The sequence below is a fragment of the Brienomyrus brachyistius genome, chromosome 11 (genome assembly GCF_023856365.1).
Source record: "Brienomyrus brachyistius isolate T26 chromosome 11, BBRACH_0.4, whole genome shotgun sequence".
NCBI lineage: Eukaryota > Metazoa > Chordata > Actinopteri > Osteoglossiformes > Mormyridae > Brienomyrus > Brienomyrus brachyistius.
In genome coordinates, this window is record NC_064543.1 from 19,765,950 (window position 1) to 19,792,013 (window position 26,064).

The following is a 26,064-nucleotide window of genomic DNA, read 5'->3' on the forward strand; positions in this document are numbered from 1 at the left end:
GAAGATAAGGAAGATTAAATAACCTGCTTGATTGAAAAGTTAAATAAAAGCAATTCACTGCAGTTCATCCTTTTTTTCAGCACTGGCACGTGTTAGGAGACACACTACATTACGAGATGTGAATCCTTACTGAAAACATGAAGCAATGAGGAGAAGCTTATGACCTAAGGAGGCCCCTGGTGTTACATCCACCCAAGTCCAAGACTGTTAATGCAGGCATTGTAAACCTGACACTTTGTTCACAGCCTCACCACATATAGATCGATACACTGTCACCTAATTTATTATGTAAATTTAATGTGCATATTGCTCATTTTTTGTTTTTTAAATGTGCCATTGTTGTTCACTAATGCTGCTATTCGGGGTGAGCCAAATAATTTTTCATTGTATGTACAATTGTGCAAGGACACTTTCTGATTTCTGATTGTGAACCGCCATGGCCTTAATATGACAGTAACAAGAAACAATATATTGTATACAGGAAGTAAGGAACCAGCCAAACATTTTTCTCTTTCACTCTCTCCCCACCTCAAGCAGCAAAATCACATAAGATAAATACACACAAACTATTTTAAAAGAGATATCAGCAAATCTTACAGTCTTGCAAAATGATTTAAGTTCAAACACAAAGATGTGTTTTTTACATACTTTACCTTTAAAAGAATAAAAAAAATCAATACTGTGAAGCCAAAGCAATAAGAATTACAAAAATTTGTCAAATTAATTTAAAATTAAGTTAAATCACAAATAGCATTGTTCTCTATTCACTATTCACTATTTCTTGTTGAAACCCCCCAGGTGAAGAATAATTACAGTACTATGAATAACTCTATATTTGCTCAGAGAAAAAAACTATTTAACATTTAAGAAGTATACAAATAAACAGCAATACAATAAAAAGCAACAAGAATTTCTATTGTCTTCCGAAAAGTTACTGATGTTATTGGATGACAAGAAGAACACAGGTATTACTTGTATTTGTTAAATTTCCCCACCAGGTAAATTAATCAGTTAATTCAATTAGTTAGTTACCTTCATGGGGCATCAATTAGCCAAATAAGGCTTGCTAGCAGTCAAGTTCAACACATCCTTGGGTATATTGGATGACAACATCAAATACTACTGGGGTGACTTGATAAGAGGTTTTGAAATGGGTTTGCAGACACACTTTGAGAGATATATAGAGTAATCATAGTTTTATACCAACTTAAACATAAATTTCCTTTGGTGACTTAAGACTTTTGCATAGTATCTTTCTCTGAATAACCCAGAAACACCCTCAACCCATCCCAGTACTCATGGTGAAATCTCTCACAGGCCCGGAGTTCTCTACTCACAGATGAATGGCACCCAAATTTATTGCTTCTCCACTATGACAATCCCAAAAGCTAACCTTGTTATGAGGGACACTGACAGAAACAGCACCTCAGAAAAAGTCACCATCATCGCGTCATCAGAAAGAAATCCCCATCTTTCCAAAGCAGAAATCATCCGCTTTTCTCTTACTGCTTTAATGACGAAGGTGCCAACAACAGAATGACAGACACCAAATGACCGCCAATCAGAGAGAAGCTCACTCAGGTTACGTGAATTTTATTGTCATACCATCCATACTAAGTTACACAACGGCAAGAGATAACATTCCCCCAGGATGATGGTGTGACATTCAGACAGCGAGTGACAAAAACAGGGATTCACAATAATTTTAAAAAGGTACAAAAACACAACACAATACAAGACAGGGGGTGGGCTGAAGTCTATATACATACTGTGTCACATTGAGTATCAACAATAATTATTTCAACAACGGATTTGTCTGAGGCAGTCATGTAATGATACTTTAATGCAAAGTACCATGCTACATGCTACGTGCTACGATCTGCACTGGCCAGACTGTTTATTTTCTTTGCCTGGATTGCAGTGAAAATTAATAAAGCAAAGGGAATTAATCTGACAAGCTCTTTATGACAAGGCAGAGCATGAAATTAAGACTGTATGCAGGGGCCTCGCTTCTTTCTTATAGTCTATAAAACTTGATTTTTCTGCATTGAAGGGCTAGAATATGGAGTAAAGGGGACAGAACTTTATTCGGGGGAGTGACTTTAAAGGAGGCTGTTCAGGGAAAGGACACAATGGGCTAGGAGCTCAGCGGAATAAGAATGCCCAGATCCCAGTTCTGTAAAGGGAGAATTCCATGCCATGGTTTCTCTTAAGACACAAAACCCATAAACATAAACATATGAAAATGCAAAACAGGATTATTAAATGGATTAATAAAGCGTGAGGGCAAATGTGGGTACAGAGGATTACTGAGCTTTGAAGTGAATTCTGCAAAGAAAAATGGATTCTGAGCCGTCTTTCAAAAGTACAATCCCTCATCCACGAAGAAGAAAAAAAAACTGATGGTAGGGGGCTGCTTATGAGCATATCATCCTGTGAAACGCAATTCGGAAAATAATCAACTTCTTCAGTTAGGACTTCGTAATTAAAGACAATAGCAATTATGGATTTCTCGTTTTCAAGGCACTGCACTCTGAATTGCTTTACTGATATGTTGATTATGAATGGGTAAACAGACAATGTTAACAGCCTGCTGTTTAGAACGGTCGGAGGACGTATTGTTGATGGACCCCCACCCCCATCTCTCTTCTCCTATATTTGTACAACATTGGGGGGGGGGGGCAGCTCAGACACATGGGTGCCTTTCTCCTCATCTCGTGTCACTAATTGCGATCGTGATTTCACAATACAAAGTCTAATTAGCTTGTTACAAAGAGCCTAATTATCAGAGTGGCACATAATGAAAGAATCCCATCACAGGAACTATAACAAACCTTCTTTGAACCTGTCAGGCTGACATTCACAACTGTGAGAGTCTTTCTAGGAGTTTCCTGTTTGATGGGAACTCGAAAAAAAGGCTTTGTCTGTCAAGGCGGGAGTGCCTCACTGAGCTGACTAGTAGAGGGCTGAGATTAAACTAAGACTAAAAGGCAGTCAGCAGTTATCAGTTATGGGTTGGTGGACACCCGGGTCCCTCATCACAGGACATGTTCAAACTATGGGACACTCCAAACTAGAGGCCCTTTATAATGGTGACTTATACTGATTTGGAAACTCACGTACTAAACAGAGGGAAAAACGTCTACTGTGTGGAATTATTTTAATATTCGCAAAAACGTTAGAAGCACATTGTGCAAACATTGCTCTGCAAAAATTTCATGGTGAGGATCTACTTATAAATATTTCAACACGCAAATTTGATTGCTCACCTTAAAGCGAGACTGTCGGGTATGAAGAGTTTTTGAAAAACAAATCCATTCCAATACAGAAAGCTGCTGCACTGCCAGAAAATGCTGGTCCGTCAGTAATGCAAGAATTTGATATCAAAATAAAATTCAATGCAAACAGAGGAAAATCAAAATACATTACTTGGAAAATTATGGAGTTTATCAGAGTTAATGATCAGCCCTTCTCTATTATAAATGCTAATATATATATATATATATATATATATATATATATATATATATATATATGTTGTTCTTGTTGTCCAACAAAAAGTTGGTGTTTTCTTGCCAAAAAATAAATACTTCTTCATATTCTGGGAATAATTTTTATTTTATATTTATTTACTTATTTAAGCAGAATCTCCCAAACAGTTGGTACCAATACCGGAATCAGTGTCAGTTTTTGAAATAATCGGCTATTGGTACTGGCCAGAAATTTCCTTATCAGTGCATCACTACTCCAAACATATCATTTTTCTGCACTGTGTTAGGAAAATGTATGCTAAGAACTATCTGCTATTTTGCTGAAGAATTAAAGAAAAGTTTCATTGTCCGGAAAACAGGAATGAATAACTAATGCCAAACTGGCCATACAAGGACCATGTTTTGAAGTTTGTGTTTATGGACAGCCCAACATAAGGATAATCTTGTTGGGAGAGGGATGGTCCTCCGTAGTACTTGATGGTTGCTGATGTCTCACTGCCTGAATTATATGTGATTGCTACCGACATTCACAAAATCTTAAATAGTACTTGGCTTTCAAATCTTCCACACCCCTTCTTGGAACCTCAGGGTCAAAATGTAAGGCTGCTCCAAGGTAGATACCTCTCTAGGTAATCTTGACAACATACATCCTTGTATTCTGCGCTTTAAAGGGTCAGTTGGGGGGGGGGGGGTGGGATGTGTAATGCAGGGACCTGTCTTGAACTCCAATCCCCATGCTGAGGCCCCTTATTAATACCATTCATATGTGGCGTGGCTGCCTCTGGCTGCTTTGGATGTGAGGGTCGTGCCTTCTCGTCAAAGCTCAAACTGTCCCACAACAGTTGGCTTCCCTCGAGGCTAAACGTGCTTATCGCTTCTAGCTTCTAGCCTGTCTGAATGCCATAATACTTTAAGACCCTCACTCCTATTGCTCTTTACTAGACTTCACCTGACAGAGTGATATCCTTTTTGAAGTGACTTTACCAAAGTTGGACGTCACACTGCATGAGCCTTTACAAGAGTGTTGTGTAGCCTTGGGAATTTGGGCTTAAATTCTCCACATACATCCAAGCATGTTATACTGATATTGTTAGAAGAGTTAATTTGAAAGAAGTGAAAATCGCAGGCAATACACTCTGTAGTGTCACAGCAGGTTTTTGTTTATGACCAGTAGTGTTTTCAATACAGTAAGAGGCAAGACTCCGTTTTCACACCTGCAGATATCAGACAGTTTAGGTACAGTGCCAGGGGCACTTTAGTGCACAGGGTTACCCGGCTGAAGCCCAGGGGCCTCCTCTAGAAAATGGCCTCAAAAAGGGGCCAACAACTTGTACTGCCGGTGCCCTCCTTCTCCCAGTCAATAACTTTTACCATTGCTACAGGAAATAGTAGTAGGGCCTCTGACAACTCAAATAGCCCAGGGGCCTCTGACTGTGTTAATGTGCCTCTGCACACAGCAAAAGAGACTGCAAAGATCAGGGAGTTTAAAATGAATGTGTTGTTCATCTGTCTTTCACACGCTCTGTTTCTCTGATAATAAACAAAAAATACTAACACAACTCAAATTATCCAGAAAATATTGGTCATATTAGACAAACATATTGGTTTATGGGTATTGCCCAAAATTTCCACATTGATGCACCAATGGTATAGTATGCAGTATGTATCATATTCCTAGATGAATAACTTTGCATTTAATCCTGCTGAATGATATTGACGCAAAGTGCCCACTACATCGTCATGCCAAGATTCATGCAAAGTTTCAGCTGGTCATTTTTTGCAAGCTCCATTGCCTAATGTTGTGCTGTCCATAAAATAAACAAATGCATTAAATGCTGCAGAATGTATATCATACATGTAGATCAAGTGGAGTAACAGCCCCATTTTGACATAACAAGCACATTTTGACATTAATTGCTGTGGAGTCTTTGTAAAGTGGAAGGGTTCTGTTTCCAAACATACACAGACACGCACATGCACAAATGTATGTTCTAGATAATCCCTACAGATTACTCTCATGGTAATGTGACTAAATGTTTCTACACCATCCTTGATAAACGCAAAATAATAACAAATATCTGGTTCTTTTTTGGTCCTGTTTATGATTCCCAGTAAAATTTGGCTATACAGATTAGTTACATTGCCGTCTTCAGACACATGTATATATATATGCAAATACAATATATCTTTTATATATCTGAGATATTCTTTTTTTCTGGCATGTTTTGAGACCTTGGAAAAGCACTCTAACTCAACAGGCAAGACTTATGATGAAGAGTGTGGATCAGAATCCAATGAAAAGACATTTTTCTAGGAGGTGAAACGGTTCGATTAAGACCCTGGGATGTATTAAATGAACACTGGGGGGGGGGGGTGAATTTGTACACTTGATGTCATCAACAGCATGCGAACAGATCTTCACAACCACCGAGTTATTTTAGCACCAGTGCCTCAAGGGGAGACTTCTTAATGAACATCTTAATAACAGTCTGCAAAAACTGAGCTGGGCAGATTCATTTCTTTGGATTATACACACACTTTGGACACTGGTGCATGGAAGCCAAATGGCCCTGCTCTCCAGTGATTCAAAAAGCACATATTATATTCACAAAAGCAGTGATCTCACAGCCTGATAAATCCAGCCAGACGCAGGTCGGAATGAAAATCATGGACTGTCTTCCACAATCCGAACCATGAGCAGATGCAAAGTTATGATCCCCAGATAGATCATTCAAGACAGAGCAGGACAGGTAAACATCTCACATGGCTGACTCTACAAAGACGTATAATATCACACATTTTAATCATTTATACAAGACATATATTTAACAAAAGGAATTTGGGTTAAACGCAGGGCACATCATCTTGGTTCCTGAATCATCAAACCCTTTTCAGTTTCCTTCAGGTTTGCTGCTTTCTGCCTTATTGAATCCTCTATATTTTTCTTTTTCTCCACCCAGAAAGAGAAGTCGAACATGGACAGACTGCAAAGCACGGTAAACTGTAAATTTATAATGGGGGACGGTGACCAGCAGGAGAGCACACGAGCTAGAATGCATCGAGCCCTGTGCCACCTTTGCCCTGAAGTAGAACCATTCAAGCTGCTGGCCACCACTATGGTATGGCTCAGAAAATGTGTATAATTACACCTTTAATCTCAATAAAACGCCCACTGAGGGTACAGTACAAAACAAGCAGCGTTTCTCTGTATCGGGACTGTGTGGACCCATGTAATGACATTAAGATAATAAGCCGCAGTGCCCCAGGGGCCTAACCGCCCATTCCCAGATATTCCAGCAGAAAATGCCATCGCTAACATAAAGTAATCGGACACTGAGGCTGCCTGGTCAACAGACTCTGGGCAGAAAGGGCAGACGGTCAATTTTGATAAACAGAAAAGGGGAGCTAGGCAGACAGACACCAACGCTGGCCACACTGCCTCCTTTCCCATAAGCCTCTCCTGACCTGAACAAATTGCTAAACGAGGGGGGTGTATTGTGAAATGCTCTTCTCATCAGCCCTCGGCCATGTGAGTTCTGGATTCAGTAGTGGTGTTTACATGGAGCTTGTTTGTGCATTTTGAAGATGTGAACTGAAAAACCAATAATGGAAGCACTCATACATAGTGAAAAAAAAAACCAAAAAAGCTCAAATTTGCAAACAATTTTTTTACATTTGCTTGAGGTGGATTCTGTGGCAAGTGGAAAAAGAAGTAATTTTCAAAACTGCCAGAGAAACAGAATTTGTGAGTTAGTAGATACAAAAGACAAGAAAAAATTATAGTTAATTTGCGTATCGCTACTAACTCAAGAAAAGCCTGCTCCAATGTACAAGACTTAGGTCTTGCGGGAAGCTAAATGACAAATATTACTCATATGAGATCCATTAAAACACACCCTATTCGCGATTTACCTTATTGAAAATTCACTTGTGATTTGTGCTACACTTTAATAGAAACACAGCTAGTAACTAACATGTTAAGTTTCTCTGCAAATAATGATGCTTCGAGCTTCCTGGAAAATTCAGTCATATTTTATTTATTCACAGCATCTGCAAACTTTCCCCGCTGTCGTACCCTAAGATCCCCCAATTTTGAGGCCCCGGGATCATTCACACTACTGTTAAACACCCTTAATTAGTACTCTGTATGTTTACTTGCCGAAAGCATGCGGTTGTTAACCAAGCCATGCGGCACAGGGGTTAGAGCTGGTGATGGTTACAGATGATACACATCTGTAATGTCTGCCAAAATTTGCCTAAGCCTCTCATCACCGTAGTGACTGACCAGGCAGTTCCACCAGGTCGGCTACCCATCTGTCTGACAGCCTCTCATTCTGAACAGTCTCCTGTGGCCTGTAGACTCCATTTTCATCATGGGCTAACTGAGTGATGGCTGGATTGAATTGCCTGCAGGGTCACCAATGAGTCATCAGCCAGACAAATTTGGGCCTCCCAGATAATCTTGACTAGCATCAATCTAATAGACACCCCACCCCTACGGTCAAGCTAATCTACCCTAGACCTGTGGAGCAGCTAAGGTGTATTGGGTCAAAAATCACAAAGGAAGCATTGCCATGGTGGTGCCACCAATGTGGAGAATGGAGAGGGACCCATACACAGGATAGGCCTGGTCACTCACCCTGAGGTCCCCATAGAGTTTTCACTATAGTCACAGAAACCAGAAGTGAGAATGGCCTCTGCAGACCATCACATTCCCAGCAGTATGGTCTTTATTAACAGTAGAACTGCCATTTCCCACACCAATGAACGTCAAACCCCTTTAACCGCCAAGCAAGACGTACTACGGCATATACGGCCCTTTTCTTTGAGCTAATGTGGCATTAGTGTTAGTAACTGCAGCAAATCTAACACCCTCAAACAAAAAGCCGTAATGTTCCTAAGATAGCGGATGCTCTGTTCTGAAATCATACAGCTAAAAAGTTTTCAAGCAGTATGTATTTTATAAAATGTCAAATAAATAGATGAAGTTTATTGGAAATTTCAGGTTCGTCGAAATGTCCACATTTTAACAACTGTATAAGGAATTGAGTTTATAAATACAAATCAAAATAGATGAAACAATTAAAAAAATAATATTTTCAGGGTTGCCAACTCACACATCTGGCATGACGCTCACACCTTCAGACTCACACTCATGCAAGAATCCTTACAGCAAATATATACTATTCCATTATAAACCTAAAATTAGCTACATCAAAAGCTTTGGGGTAGTTTGCAACCCCCACAGACTATTTACAAATGAATAAAACTATTACACATATGTAAATGCATGTGCATGTGTGTGCAAACTTGTCTTGAATTGAAAATTTTGCTCCAGCCAGCTAACCGAAGTCAGCCATCCTGCATTCTATTTGAAATGAAAAGTAAAATGCAGTTTTTGGCTGAAGAGGCTTGTTTGTGTTGTTACTCTGACAAACGTAAAATGAATATGAGAAAACCTGCGTTACCTTTTATATCTTTTCGAAATAATAAGACTGCCCACACCCAGCTGTAATAGCAATTAGAGTGATCAGTTCTTTTGGTATTCATGTTAAAGCGAGGCTTATGTTTTATTACCTTTGTGACATTAAGATGAGTTTCACAAGATTAATCTATCGAAACCAATAATATAATCAAAGAGCACTAAAATATATGACATAAACATGACTGTATTATGGGTTTTACAGTTTGTGGAGTGACAGCAACTCTATTACTGTGAGGATTACTGACTGTTCCATTATTTTCATGATGTGTGAACAGTATACTAAGGCGATGTTCCACTAAGAAAAACGCCAAAGTACGTCATTGCTATTGGTTAAAGAACGTTGAAAAAAATGCTGGCGATTCTAGCATTAAAACATGTATATTCATCTCGTTGCATGGTACAAGAGGAGCAGCCTCGAACAAACTCAGAACAAAGAGAAATCTCTCCCGGGATTTCCTGTTCCTAAGTGGTTTCCATGGCTACAGTCACCCTTCCAAATGGTGGTCAGCTCCCCCAGATAGGCCCACCCAGCCCACTCAGTCACTCAGCCAGACCTTGAGACAGGATACAGAGGAGCAGAGCTAGGGCCCACAATCAGCACCATGGGACACAATTAATGGGAATGACAGCAACAGGTCCAGAAAGCTCACATCTGGATTATGAGGATTAAATGCCAGGCTGCCCTAACTGAAAACTGTGATCCTTTAATAAATCACATGCAGCAGGCTGCTCAGGATCAGGTAAAAACCGAAAAGAAGCAACATTCACACACGCACCTAAACATACATGTTCTGTATATGTACACCTTCAGAAGTTCTGTATGTTACAGACATACACAAATCTGGGCAGCAACATAAACATATGCTCACACACAAACACACATAAACCCAAATATGCTCACGCATATTCACACAAACACTGTCACAAAAACACACATATCCACACGCATACAAACACCTACCTACTCAAGGCAAATTACTCACAAGCATTCACATGCCTCGGCATGGCGGGACTCATCCAAGTGTAAAGACATTCACATATACCCATGCATTCACTCTGCATGCAGACACAGCAGACACACACGATTACGCAGTAGGGTTGAATATACACTTCTTTGCCTCACTGAAGACCAGAATTCGCCTGGCCTGGCTCCAGGATGATAATTATCAGCACTTCTGAGAGGAGACAAGTTCATTACCATAATGATCACCATTATCCAAAACCAATGACCTAAGGAAAGTATGTGAAGATGGTGGCAAGTATTAGTCTGTTCTCTCTACTGAATTTCTGGGTTAGCGGGTTCATCATTGAAAAGTTCACACACACCCCCCACCAATTTCACACAATAATCATCAAAAGACATTTAATATATTCACCTTTCCACCATCTGTCCTGAATTACCTTTCATTCTTCTTTTCATACGTTTTTGTGGGAAAGAAATCTCACAATATCCTGACCTGAGACGAGTCCTATGCTTTGTCAAATTACTTCTCTGGTCATGACATAATATAAGACATCCAGTTTTTTTCAGAAATACTAATGATGATCAAAGGGATACTCACAGACAAAATTACACCAAAGCAAATGTCAGGCAGCTTGTGTATCTGTCTGTGGCTTAACTAAAGTTCTATTGGGAAGATCTTGTCCTTCTCCTTGTCTGCTCCTCTTCCGTTACCCCAGAAAAGGTCCATGTCCACTGTGTGTAATTAGAGTCAGTGAAGCATCATTATGTAAATGCTTTTTTCAGCATGACCTCACAAATCCCTCCTAAACCAAGTAAAATAAGCATATGAAATACTGACAAACTGTATAAATATAACAAATAGCTAGTATACAAAACAATGGGCTGTATTTTTCTCCTGTACTGTCACCCTTTCTGTAAGGTATTCTGTAAGCCATTTCCATGGTTACATAAATTCATGAGGAAGGGGTGGAGAAAACCAGAGATTGAGGAACACTGACTCAAAAAAAAAAATCACAACTAATCAATGTCTCCTGGGTAAGTCCTTTGTGAACTCTCATTTACCTTCCTCCCTCTTAGCCAGAACCCCCAGAAATGAGGATCTCTTTATGGGGAAAGGAAGATCTGCTCAACACAAAACTCTACCAATCATAGTAAAAACTAGCATTGCCCATTTCTCAGTCATCAGCATGTAACTCCGTCTCAGCATCTAAAGCTAACTGCAACATACACGTGTTTATCTGAAGCAACATACACATTGTTGAAAAAACGAGGTCAGCCAGTCCTTGAAACAATTGGGGTTTAAGAGCCTTGCTCAAGGGTCCAATGGCAAAATTACTCTGCCTACCACAGGATTTGAACCAGTGACCTTCCAATTTCAGGCACAGTGTGCTAACCAACTGAGCCATACAGCGCCCCCTAAGGGGAAACATCCAAATGTCTTTTGCAATACTCTGACTTGGCAAGAAAGTGGGTTATGTTTAAAAGCAGATAGAGCATCAAGTGAAACATTTACAAAAAAACAAACCAAACAGGAAATAAAACACTGGAATGTACTTTCTATAAGTTCACATAAGCACATCACTGAATCACATCGTAAACATGCTTTTTTAGACACAAACTATTTATGAATTTTAGTTATTGTGTCATCATCATCTTTCAGACATTCTTATCCTTTATGACATGCATAGTTTATGCTTTTACAGTTCAATATTTATTTAATAAAAGACCTGCTGTCACAACTAACCCCATCTGCTCTGCTCATCTGAATTTGAAGAATCTGACTTCTCCAGCATATAAATTCCATTTCATCCCATGACCAGTCTCCACTAGGACTAAGAAGCAATTAGAGTTGGAGGTGAATGGAGCTCCACAGTACACTAATAGTTTCAGGCCATTAGCCTGCATAGATATCATGAACATGGAGAGGTGACTCCTGGACACATGCCTGAGGAGAGACCATACGTAACCATGGGGTTTTGGGGTAGAATACAGGGACAGTGCATCATTGGACAGTGCAGGCACATAAGAAAACACATCTAGGAATCCACTGAGTAATTTCCACATTTTATTTCCAGGTACCACCAAGCTTTCTCTGACTTGTCCTGTGTGTCCCTGCATTGCTCATTTCCCCAGAAAATTGACAGAGACACACTCAAACAGACCAAGGGCACAAGTGTTGACACCAATAGCAAAGTCTGACAGGTTAGAAAAGCCAGCAACTTCCACTCAGAGTCTCAAATACTCCGAAACAGTGTCAGAGGACTTATTAACCAGCACAATTACTCACATGAAACACACTACGTTCCTTTTTAGAACCTGGAGTAAAGAAGAAGGAAAAACAGTAGAGGAACAGAAGAAGAACAGAGGAACAGGCTGGATCCTGCCTCTTTAAATTCTGCCTTCAGTCAAGGTCCAGCCTTCATTCAGCATTGAATTGAAATACACCTGACTTTATATTTCTTCACCATGTGGAGGAATTTATGAAATATTACAAGGCAGCCACAATAAACAGCCCGCAAATACAACAGTAACTTTTTTGTCCTGGTACAGCTAGAAGATTTCTGTCACCTGCTATGTTCCCTTGAACGTGACACAGCCGCGCTTGTCACCCACTGCGCAAGACATCCTCTTCGTGTGATCGGTCAATGCAACTGACCCCCAGGTCAGCAAAGATCCCCGAAAGACACAAAACGAAATTACTGCTTGGATTGAAGGAAGGGTCAACAGGTTTGACTCCCTCTAGATTGCTCTGAATAGAAATAACCAGTTCATCCTGCAACCTGGTAGATATATGAACACAGGAAAAGAAAAGAACAGGATCATTTAGAGCAACCCATTTCCCTGAGCTGACTGTGTATGGCTATATTTATGTTCTTATAAAGTGATCTTTATACTATAGTACATGTAAACAAAGTCAATCAATATGTTTCTATATATGTATGCAAAAACAGAATACATATATATATATGATTATACACACACACACACACACTCCCACACACACATATATATATATGATTATACACACACACACCCACACATATATATATATATATATGATTATACACACACACACACACACTCCCACACACACACACACACACACACATATATATATATATATATATATATATATATATATATATATATATATATATATATATATATGCCTGCGTATATGTATTATACACTGGTATTTCTCTGTATAGGGGCGGTTCTAGATTTAGAGGATATCCAAGGCTGAGCTCAGAAATTATCGCGTATCGTAACACAGTGAAGGTGACTGTAAATAAAATTAAATGTAAATACAGAACTGGAGTGCGAATAAGAACATTCAGGGCTGGAGCCCTGTCAGCCTGGCCCTGGGGCTACCCATGGCGCTACACGGTTATAAGTGTGTACCCAATCTCAGTGAGATTTACACGTGTGTGTGTGTGTGTGCGTCAGCTCTCATCTCGTCTCACATGCCGCTGGAATTTCACAGCATCAGTGGGCGATGATGTGCTACCATCACCTCCCCACCCTCTAGCTGGCACTTTGGGAGCCACGAGCAGAGGCAGCCACAGATGAGGACTGCGGTGGACGTGTGAACCAGATACATCTGTCAGCTGCTAATGAACCATAGGCCTGTGGAGGAAGCATGGGGGCGCTGCTGCACCCACCCCAGGTGATCAAGCTTGGCAGTTCAGCTCTTAGGCCCCATGCAGGGAGTTTACTTCATTAAAAATTCCACCTAAAAGTTAAATGCAGCGAAACAAACATGAGAGAATGAAAATTAAAAAGCAGACATGCACATACGCCGCATGACCCTGCACTGGATAAGCGTTTGGAAGGCATACGGGAGAGAGGACATACTAAAGGGAGGTGTCGGCTCAGTGGGTTAGAACACTGTGCCTGTGATTGGAAGAGTGCTGGTTCAAACCCCAGTGTTGATAAGAGTGATGTCACCACTGGGCCCTTGAATGAGAACCTTAACCCTTAATTGCTCCAGGGACTGTGTGATCCTGCGACAAAAAGGAAAAGTATATGTCACTTTGTACTAAATAAATTAAATGTAGATGTAGACCGATGTACATGCAGTCAAAGCAATGATGTAATCTGCAGATCTTCCTGACTCTACAGAAGCCCCTTTACTGGGCAGTTGGAAAGTGAGGTCCAGAGAATAGTGGATCTAGGGTGTTGGCCATCCGTGATAAGGTGGGGACTACATGGCCAAGAAAGAATCCCCCACCTCCTCACACTTCCAGCTACAGCCTGCAAGCAGCAGGTATTAACATAGCCTATTTACTGAATAGTGTGCACAGTTTCTGTGACATCTACAAAGACTGTGGGGGTAAAAAATGGGAAACAGGGAATGTGCATTAGAGCGTTATATGGGAATGGGGAAAGCAGAAATACTACAATAATCTGCGGGAATGGGGGAACAAATGAAAATATTCTTTGATAACAGTGAGAATGAAGGTGATCTTTATGCTATTCCCACAGGGATGGTAATAAAACGTGTGGTAAGAGTACGGTAACAGTAATAAAATTGCATGTATATGCATACATATTTGTATAGGCCTATTCGCTATATTAATTATTAAGTCCTTTTTTCTGTTAAATTATTTGTTTTCACCCCAACACATGGCAGTGTATGCTAAGTTGTACAGGTCTGTAGAACAGCAATTTGTCTTTACACGAGAAACACATTACTATGTGCACTGCTCTCAAACAAGGAAAGGGCATAAGCAAAGTTCTTCAAGATTCTCAGATGAGTTCTAAGTTATTTTCTTTTTTAGAAAAAAAATGTTTGGATAATTTGGTCTGAATAATGCAAAATAAATATGCTTGGGGAAATGTGCCAAGTGAGTAATTTAATAATTAAAATATTTAAGGCAAATATGGACAACATTTAATCTTTCGCTATACTGTTGGGGTGCCGGTGAACACGGAGATGGAGGGAGGACGCTTCTGGTGCATACAGACACAGCTTGGGGATGGTATCAGTGCACGCGGGGACCGGTAGGGGACGGATCAGATGCTTGCAGGGACGGATGGGTATGGGGATCGATATGAACCCCATGCAGATCTCTAGCGTGTATTCATACATAGAACATCCTACAGGTTTACTCAAATGCACACGAAGATGCACGAGTCTCATACACAGATGCAAGAATCCAAACACCCCTGAACACACACCATGCAGAAACACGCCCAGACAAAAAAGACAGAGGGAAATGCAAACAGACTGACTCAGACTCACTTGCACATGTGTGAACAGGAGGCAGATCTCCCGGTGAAGTGTGCAAGTAAACAGAAACCCATATCTCTCCTCCCAACCCCACACAGAAGGAGAACAGGGGAGAAGCCCAGGAGGAGAAACAGGGGGCACACGGAGGAGACCGAGAAACACGTAAATAAGACAGCTAAATTGCATATACCAGTGAATTAATATGGAGATTAACACCAGCCCAGTCCAGTGATGCATACCATTTACATCCATGTCCAGGCCATGAAGCCCCAGACAAGCGGAATACTCCATCCATCCACTAGCTGCATGCTTATCCTGGTCAGGGTGGCTGTAAAATGTTTTCAGCCACATTTTGTTAGCTGAACTACAAGGGTGTTAAACCAATTTAAAATCATCTTAAGTAACCGTTGGGTTGCCAACTTTGGTCAGCTGGATGGAGCTGACATCCCGTAAAAGCACAGAAATCACTGAAATTACACATTTACTCCTGTCCGCTTCACCGAGGGAGTTTTGGCTTACAATTCTTAATAAAATATCCATTCGATTTAAATGTCGAAAAAAAACATTAAAATTCTTTTCTTTTTTCTACCTTAAATGCTTGTTCAGTTGCCCGTCCACAGAGTGTCAGTGGCGAGCAGAAAGAGATGCATAGCGATTAACGGATCCAACAAAAACGAAAAAAAAAACCGAACAAAATAAAAACACCCAAAACGCTGAAAATTTTAAAAATGAAACTCCTTTCTCCGGCTTTCAAAAGGGTTTTCTGAGTAGAGTCAGAGACGCGGTAATAACGTATAATGTCTAAATGCAGGTTTTCCGATTTCAGCAGGTGCTGAAGAGATGGTAAATTTATTACCATAATAACTGTTACACAGTTAAATTATTTGTTATTTGTTTCCACCCAACATGCTTTCTGAACTGATTTATCAAAATCTTAAAAGTATCTGTACTCTTACAATAATCCGCATACTCTGGAGCGCGCTGACGTTCACGTGCCCGAAAACTGCCGCCAAAACACTCTACTTGTATGTTTATAGAGGGCAGGGAAAATAAACACAATAAAAATGATTGCAAAGCATAATAAGTAGATATATACTGAATCATATAAGTATTGCCAATTCTCACGCATCTGGCGTGACGCTTATGCAAGAAATCTTAACGCAAATATATATTCAATTATAAACCAATTAGCTACAATTAGCTACATCAAACTCGTCTGTGTAGTTTGCAAACCTTACAGTGCATTTACAAGGTAAAAAAAACCGTTACATGCATATAAATGAGTGTACAGACTTGCCTCTAATTGAAAATCTCAAGCCAGGCTGCTGACCGAAGACAGCAATCCTGTCATATACCGTATATATTATATAGACAATACAAGAGGACAAAATAACTATGTATTATTATTGAGGATGTAATCAGAAGTATGGCCATTCATTGCCTTCAGAACAGTTTTAATCTGCCTTGGAATGCTGTCATGCACATTCTGAACTATGCGCGGTAGGATATTGCACTATTTTTCAAGAAGGAATCCTCCATTTCTTTCAGGGATGATGGAGGTGGAAATGTACTTTTCACTCAGCACTCCAGAACTTCTCATCACATTTCAATGAAGTTCAGATGTCATGACTGAGGAGGGCAAGAAACGTATTTGACTTCATGCTGGTGTTCATGACACCACTCCCGAATGCGTTTAGCTGTGGGTATAGGGGCATTATCATCATAGAATACGGGATCATCATGTTCGCACCATAGGGTGCAGCTGCTCCTGTAAAATAGCCTCATATTCTTTGGCCCTTATGCAACCATACAGAGCAATCATTAGACATAATAATAGAAGAAATTGGTTGCCCAGATCTATCACCTCACCTTCTCCGCATAACCAGTATATCCAGCAGCAATGTTTACCGCCACTCAAACTACACATCTGTGGATGGCCTTGAAGTTTTGGGGGTCCCCTGTTGGCCACCAACAGTCACTACACTAGAGTGTGGCCCCAAAGTGACTTTTAAAGTGAGACCCCTGAAATAACAAACTCCCCTCTGGTTGTATCCCCATCTTGTTGTCACCTCACCTTCCAGAATACTAATGCTCCCTTAGTCTTTTTCGTAAAGCAAGACAAATTCCCTTCAATTTGTCAGGATTTCCGCATGCCTTCCTTGATTAAAGTTTGCTGAGTTATTGCAGGGGAGGGGACTTTGAACCTTAAGTCAGCTGATGCGTTTATTTTGTGCGGAAAAGTAATTTAGAGAAACAAAAAAACAACACACTGCAGAAAGCACATACCATGCAAGGTTAATGAAAAAATTGCTGAAAACCCTAAACTAAATTGCTACTGTGCTATTTTTTCAGGGCAGTGGACGATAAGTTGAATGCTTTACCTAAGCTGAATTGTTTATTTAACTGTTTACATTTTGACCGAGCATTAACTGGAAAATCATCACTCTGCAAATGCAGTGGGAAAAATTCATTTTGACAAAATTAATCGTACATTATAAATTGGACATTTAGGGCAGGCCAGAATGGAATGACATTCAGGACAATTCATTTTATCCTACTACCCAAGAACCCAAACAGGAATTAATGAACAAAGGCGAGAAACAGGTCAGAAATACTGAATGCACAGATCACAAACAGACAAGTAAAAAAAAAGGGAAAATGTTAGTCTTGCTCCGACTGATCATTTCATCAGGGAGGGATGAATAAACAACCATCCACTTCAAACAGCCCTGATGGAGATAATTCTGAGCTTTGTGAGGGAAGACATTTTGCTTAAAAGTTGTGTGAGACATGCCAATGAAACTAATTTGCAGATAGCAGCAGATAACCAGATACAAGGCTTAAGGCATGCGAGTAGACAGGTCTCTCTGAAACTAGTATTACAAGGAGAGTGTGCTAACACAGTGTGTTAGGTTCATTGGGAGGTCCAGTGGTGGCGAGGAACATTGCACTGGGACTTCCTGGAGCTTGAAATGACATTTTAGCAGCAGTAAAGACATGCACAGTTGCTATTACCATGAACGCACTGTCGTCACCTCGCTGACATCATCACCTCCATGTGCATACCAGGGCACGGCAACAAACGTTAACTTACGTTTAATTAACTGTCCAGTGTCCATGGCAATCAAGTGCATACATTGAACCAAGGATTAACGTGGGTGGAAAGCCCGCATAACTTTGCAAGGCTCTCATTAAATACTCAATATGCTGTGTTTAGACTGTACCAATTATATTGTTATTTTCTCCTTCTAGAAAATAAAAATACAACCTTGACACCCTCTGCGTTTTAACAGCTCAGGTAAGTGGCAATACTATGAGGCAAGCCATTGTGGCATCCAAAAACAGGAAAACAAAGGTTGTAATCTCACGACAGAATCACATAAGCAGCAATAAGTCAAACAATAGAAACAAAAACTGCCCTTGAATACTTTATAACTAGCTTAAAATCTGAATTTCTATAGTGGAGGTATCTGCTCGGATAGGAAACTCACATTTGTAAGCTATTATTTGCTTTCAGTGCCTTGAATTCTATCCTATGCAGACAGTGATGCATTCCTCCTGCTGCCCTATGCATCTGTGAGTTGGTCCACAGATGCAATCTGACAGATAAAGCAATAAAAAAACATGGAGTCTATCCCTCTCCTCTCCATGCCATGACACACAAAACGGATGTGATCTCAAGAGGCTGGACGCAAACGCCATTTTGGCAGGGTGATTTGAGGATACAGGCCACAAAGACTCCTGTCCCTCGAGGAGGCAGGGGAAACTTTCTGAACATCTCGAGAAAAACTCTGCCAGACATCACTGTGTAATGATTTCATGACTGATGCCTCAAGTTCCATTAGCTTCAAGACTTCACCAAACAGTCATTTCCCCCCTGAGCTATGAGCAAACAGTGAACATCTCATAAGACCTGGAGTAAAAATACACCATACCACTGTAAAAAATTCATGTGCTAAATGGGGAGATAGGATTATTCTTCAAAGACCCCCCCGTGACACACCTATGGTTAAACTTCCCTAATTGCCTGGTATGGTTTCATGCCTATTTTGACTACAGCTGCACTAACAACCTGCCCCAGGACATAGCAGCCTAAAAAACTCTTTACAAGGCAGGTTATGAAGTCAAAAGGTGCTTTGTACATATGAAAAGCTCTCTGACTCATAAACGTCTTGATTCGGAAACTATATAGCAGCACACTTGCTTATTTCAGAAAAAAAAAAATAAAGAAACTGTGGTTGCATTTTTATTTCTTTGAACGCAGAAGTAAAAGGCATGGATCAATAACGTTTGATAGAGTGTCACATAAGACCTGAATGCACACTGCACCCAATCCCCCCCCCCCCCCCCCCCCCCCCCTTTGCAGCGACTGACAGTCAGGACATGTGGTGATCAGCCCTTTTGCACCAAGCCGTGATGAGGATGAGCTCACATATGCTCTTTGTGATGTAGTTACCATAGCAGCCTTCAAAGATCTGGAATACTTCCAAGACACGCCTGTGATTGACACAGCCCCGAATCTGAGTCTGAGCCATCACAGGGCCATTGTCAACAGGGATATATGTCACGTTCTACCAAGTCCAACATGTGTCACACCTCCCAATATGCCCCATAGGAATCCAAGTTTAATGCTCTTGTAAGGCCGACATAACACAGGCAGTGTGATACACACCCGCCATTAGGCTTGAGTACCTTTTACATTTATGTAGCCATTGAGACTGGAGTATAATAGCAATGTGATATTGTGTACAGGGCGATGAACATCACTGAACACATGACCTCAGTAAGACCATCCAACAGTCTTCAAATGTTGCAAAAGATGAAACAGGTGATGAGCTCATGCATTTCTCAATGCTCTTGTCATATTAGAAGTACATTACAGCACTTTTTAAAGCAAACTGGATTATTGTTGAGCAAGTCTATATTCTATGAATGTATACTCATATGCTGTCAAAATTTAATCTATTTGTATAAATATGAATAAAACCTAAGTAATATAAGCTGTATGAGTCCTTTAATAAAACATATGAGATAGAGAAGAAAATGCGCATGAAACAGTCTGATGTTCATATTGCTTTGAAGTATACATTTGGAATTCATTTTGGCATGTCTTACTTCGAGTCGATGTGCTCTCGACTCGGTCAGTCCGACTTTGATTTTAAATGAACGTGGACATGGTGATCCTGCCCACCATTCTCAGCCAACACGTACAAAACGACGGCAGCCAGTCAGCTAGGAGGTGGGTAAAAATGAGCTGAGCAGGTTTTTACCGCCAAGGCTCCGCTCACACAGCTAGATCAGCACGGCGGACCGGCGAGACGGCACGAATTCACCCCGGCGTGCTTTTGAATTTCCCAGCCGTATTTGAATATTTCTAGAGACGGAGAGTAGAAGAGGTAGGCATGACATGGGAGGGGGGCACGAGATGGAAGAGCGGAGGGGGATCGGGGTAAGAGAAAAAGAGAGAAGATACGACGAGACAGAACAAGAGTGCAGGTGGGAGGGCACAGCACGGAGACTCACATTGGGAGTGTGAAGCTCTTACTGGTGATGCACCAGAGCCGTCTAAGAGGGGGTGAAAGCTGTACCAGTCCCTGCCCTCCCTCTCTTTTATAGTGAGAGGGCTGGGATTGGGGAACAGAACAATGCGATACAGGTATTTCAATAGCAAACTGAGCTTTGCTGTAAATGTTCCCTATTCAGTGACAGATGGGCTCGAAGTGGGGGCGGGGGGGGGGGGGGGGGGGGGGGGGGGATGCTAATGTGGCTGCTTTCACACAGAATTGCAGATCAATTCTTGCTGTTCAGCTGTAGGGGAATGAAAATCCCAAAAATGACATTGTTGCGACCCGTCTCAGCATGCAAGCGAGTATGGTGGGGTTTTGTTGGGGGTGGGGGACAAAAAGAAAAAACCCAAGTCTGACCCGCACGGAAAACATGGTGGAATGTGTGAACCCAGAAAATCAGGAATGGCTCACTGGACCTTTCATGGCATCCCTCATTTATACAATTACACGGTCAATATTCGTTATCCAAACCGTTTGGGTTGTCATTTGGCTAAAAAGCAGGGGCGTTTCACTCGGTTTTGCGGATCGGAGGAGGAGAGTCACTTGTTGGAGTCAGACTAGTCATCGGTAACAATGCGTGGTGTGGAAATCGAGACAGGAGAGGACAGCAGGGACCGCAGTGATGAGAGGAAGCCTGCTCTCCCTTTGCGTGTATGTGACCAGTGCGAAATGGATAATGGTTTTCCCTCTTCGGTAGTTGGTGGGGGGGGGGGGGGGGGGTTGAACTCCCAGCTCCAGTCTCAACGCCACATTCACTGTCCTGCCATTTCATCCATTCGCCTGGTCTAGTGCTTTGACTTTAAAAAAAAAAAAAAAAAACATTTGAAAATACAAGACAAATTATCAAGTCGATATCCTTACTGGTTGTTTCAATTGATTTGTCTCTATGTGAGCTCACTCATCTCCATCCTGTGCTTCATTTTTGAAAACAAAACATCTCAAACCCAGCAGGAGTAAAGGGCTGTCAAAAGCTGATTGTCTTTTTTTTTCTTTTTGTATTAAAATGCATGCGGCTGCAAATAGACGCATGTGCCTCACAATGCCTTTGTGGGGCGGTGCAGCTGCGCATGCCTGCGTGTTTGCACGCGCGCGTCAGTGCTTGGCACGCACTCTCGCTCACATAAAGGAAGCCACGTACATAATCCTTATGCTTCCCCAGTGCACTTCGCCAGTTCCACAACTCCCTGCAATCAGATTAAGCAATTCCGCCAGAGCAAACAGGAAACATGTACCAGCGACGAAACAACTTCTGCTCCAATTGAACCCCATTAACGGATACACAAGAGACAAGAGAAACAGAGACATTGGCAGAAGTCATTGTTAGTCATCCTCTTTTTCTCATTTTCTGTGCCTCCAGGGACAAGCAGGCTAGTGGGGGGGGGTTCGGGGGAGGGGGGGGGGGCGCACTCACACCTACACGTTCCCCCACCCTTCCGATCTCTCCTACAGCCATCCACTCCTGCACCCTTGGTGCATATCAGTAAGACAGACCCACACCTGTAGCTAGAGAGGAAAAGACGGATTCATGAGATAGTATTTGTCCAGCTTTTAGCTTTAGCGAATAATTAAGAGACAGGAGGACTTGGATCTGACAGCTGTGTGGATGGGGAATAATTGAGCTGGCAAGGTTAATCAGACGAGATATCCGTCTTGCTGCCTGCTTGCTGAAAATTAAGGTAGAATGGAATGAGGCCATTCCCTTTGGAATAGGGATGTTCAGAAGGGACGATCAGTTGTGAGACAACATCCCATTCTGGTCACCTAATGGAGAGTAGAGTCTGAATTACTCACTCCCTGGGGTCAGTAATAAACATGAGAGCACCGAGGATTGCAGGGGGGATATTTGATGATTATACATGGAGAGTGAGGGAGAGATTAGCCAGCAGCCTTTCCAGTCATAATAACAATTTACCGTCTGGCTATATGAGGAGAATGCAAACTGGTGTTACCAACAGTAGTGGCAAGTGAACAAAACTACGCATGGATACAAAAAAAAAAAAAAGATTGAGAGTGTTGAGGTGATTTTGTCTAACTGCCACTTTATTAGTATTTTTTTTTTTTTTTTTTTGCATTATTGATGTGCTGTGTTTCCAGAGAAAAGCACGCTTATGCACGCACAGAAATACTAATCAGGTCCCAAGAGACATTGGGGGCCTGCCCCCAAACCGAGATACTGCATTTCCCCGCCCCGCTCGTAATGCAGGTGGATGCTCGACGGAAATGGTGATCTAAAAAAAAAATTGTTCTTTCACATGCACCCTAAGAAATTTACCAGCTTTCCGACAACCGCGCTGCTATTTCAAATCCGCAAAATAAGAAAGTGAATGAGAGGATTACATGGCTAATGCCAGCAGATGAAAAAGGTCGCGCAGGATCTCCGCTAAAAATGGATTAAACCCAACGCGAACTTCGCAGCGCGCCTGGACTCGCACCCAGGCTGAAATTAAACTTTAAAGGCTTTTAATCTGCGGGATGGATTTGCGAGCTCCCAGACAGCCGACGACCATTTTAACGGTCATTTAGTATTACGCTGTGACAATGACTACCGTTCGACTACCGTAGAACTTCCGTTCAGCCGCTGTTACAGCTACCCATGAAAAAGTACACACCCCAGTGATGTCTCAGGAAAAGACAGACTATGCATGATGGTCTTTAGTGGGATAAAGTTTTTAGAAAAACACGAGACACTTTTTGTCGTTATAATAGGTCTAGGGGCTAAATCTTATATAGTATTATGCATGTATCAGTGAATCAAAATTCAATGTCGCGGCATTTAAAAGAAATAAATGGCAAAAGGCTGTATTTGGCTTAATGAATACAGTCATATACATCTCCTGTAAATGTTCATTATACTGCTAATTGGCCTAAATGAATAAATTCGTACAAATAACATTACATCGATGTTATAGGGAACACACTGCATGGTTGAGTAAGCTGTTTAAAGGATGTAAGGATGTCTGCTGCTGTATTAACAGAGAATTACACAGCAAGCTGTAAACATAGATAAAAATGTACAATATTAAGCTTTCTTAATCGTTAAGTCCAGCGCGTGCCTAGCAATTAAGTCATCGTTAGCGGAAATACAAAATTAGGGGAAAGGCCCGTCTTCGTCGCGTTCTTCCACAACTTTGGTGCACGGCAAAATTAATTTAAATAAAACTGAAAATGCTTGCTGTTATTTCCTCCATGTCACTACAGTATCATAAGCCCTTCGCTTCAGAAATTTCTATGCTAATCTGTTTTCGGGGATAGGCTTTGGATCGCTTGGGTATTACTGGGACAGGTTTAAGGTGCCGCCTAATAGGCTACCACAGCTTCCAATTAACATAAAATTAGGCATGAACCGTAAATATATAAAAGCCACGAAAGGGGGGCTGAAGTTGTCGCTTTTAGAGATGATTTGGGGTCTAATAAGGGAAGATTATAACTACATAACATTTTAATTACACCTGATGTTAAACAAATGAGGTTGGCCCCTAAATTCTTGACTGCTTTAAAATACGAATATGACTCTTCACGGTCAACTCTACAGTATATGGACAATTGACACTTTCACATTTGAGTATATCCACATTCCCACACTATTAATACGATTAAATTTGTCTTCAAAAACACAGATTGACTTTTTAAATTAATTTATAAGTGGCAAACGTTACTGGATGTGAAAAGGAAACTGTTCAGTACACTTCAAAAAATAACAAAAAGCCCACGAAAAAAAGACGAAGCTGGGTTTCTCTTCATCAGTGAAAATTTCTAAATGAAACTCACCTCGCTTATCTTGAATTTTAACAGTAATATCCACCCTGGGCTCCGTTTCCCTATCGAGGCGCCTGACAATGACGATTTCCCCACTGTCCCGACTCACGCTGACCGGGGAGTTTTCCGGGGCTGGAAACACCAGCTCAAAGGTGGCCGTCGGAAATCTCACTGGGTTCAGGTTCATCACAACTGAACCGATGCTGGCATCTTCCGACACCCTGATAACGATGGGATCGTCCGGTTCCAGCAAGGACCTGGACTTCCGAGAGGAGCTGCTGCCAAGTTTTCCCAGTGTGATAGCTGACCATTGCTTCGGGTATATCTGGATCTCCAAATTCCGACTGGTCCGGCAGGGCCAGCCATGGTCTTTCGCGAAAACGTTGAATTTAATCGGCTTCGACACGCCGAGTATGGAGTCCACCAGCAGGACATCCCCAGTTTTTGGCACCACGTAGAAACTGCCGTTCTTTGGATTAGAGAAATAAACAATTTCTCCATTCTTGCCACTGTCACCGTCTTCTGCCGCAACTTTATACACCACGGAGCGCAGGGCGGTGACATCGTCCAGAGTGATCTTCACACCTTCATCACGAAAAGTCGGCTCATGGTCGTTGGTGTCCAGCACGTCCACCTTAACAAGGGCAACTTCGGACACCGCGCAGTCAGTCGGCTCGCAACTTTGGCAGCATAAGCAGACGCGCAGCAGGTACTCAGACCGCTTCTCCCTGTCCAAGATCCTGGAGGTCTTCAGCAAGATGTGGCCGCGTTTGTGGTGAGCAAGAACGTGAAAGTCTTCGCTGCCTTCCCCCAGGACCTTCAGGTGCATAGCCGTCTTAGGGCACCGGCTCTGCGCGTCAGTCCTTTTTACCGGGATGCTCAGTCCGTTCACCTTAGACCCCACCGGCGAGTTCTCAAAAACATGCCCGTGGAAGAAAGGCACCCGATCCTCCGTTTTATTTCCAAAGACGCAAGTTAAAAAACATGATATCAAAATACCCCAGATCATATTTTCTGAAAAGTTTCACCAGGACGAGTGATTCAGGGAATAGTATAGCACCGGTACAACATTATAAGCTGTGGTGTTTATAAGTCATTTGCTGTCCTAAAAGCGATCAGAATGATGCGTCTGTATGAGTGGCATTTTTATGAAAACTTTGCCCAGCGTGAGTAGCGTCTCCCACATGCAGCCGGAGTGAGCGCTGCGGCGCCGTGTGCCGGTATTTACAGGCTCTGCTGCGCTGGACAGCTCCGCGGAAGAGGGGCGGGGCGTAAGGGCCAAAGGGAATCCTCTGGGAAGCCCACACCGTAAGCAATTAACGCTACAATTAAATGCTTAATTACAGGGCTCGCTATCCATTGACTATTATTAGTAATAGTTGTAGCGGCGTAATGAATACCAGAGCTAGATGTAGTACTAAAAATATTGTTCATTATGCAACCATTGTCATGCAAGTTTAATGACTTTGGCTACTTAGGAATTTCTGTTGATAATATGGTCTCCAATGAAATCATTTAGTGATTTAACCAGGACTGGGATTAGGGTAATGGTGTACTGTAATATGGTG

At 41.6% G+C, this 26,064-nt stretch overlaps 1 protein-coding gene across 1 annotated transcript in view; it reads right to left on the bottom strand.

The window, feature by feature from the left end:
* si:ch211-186j3.6 (neural-cadherin) overlaps nucleotides 1-25,678 on the bottom strand; it is a 106,137-nt gene extending 80,459 nt beyond the window's left edge. Inside the window, exon 1 of the mRNA XM_049030283.1 lies at nucleotides 24,509-25,678. Within this exon, the coding sequence (XP_048886240.1) occupies nucleotides 24,509-25,505 (997 nt within the window). The 5' untranslated portion in view covers nucleotides 25,506-25,678. The remainder of the gene's footprint in view (nucleotides 1-24,508) is intronic.
* Between the last annotated feature and the right edge of the window lie 386 nt (nucleotides 25,679-26,064).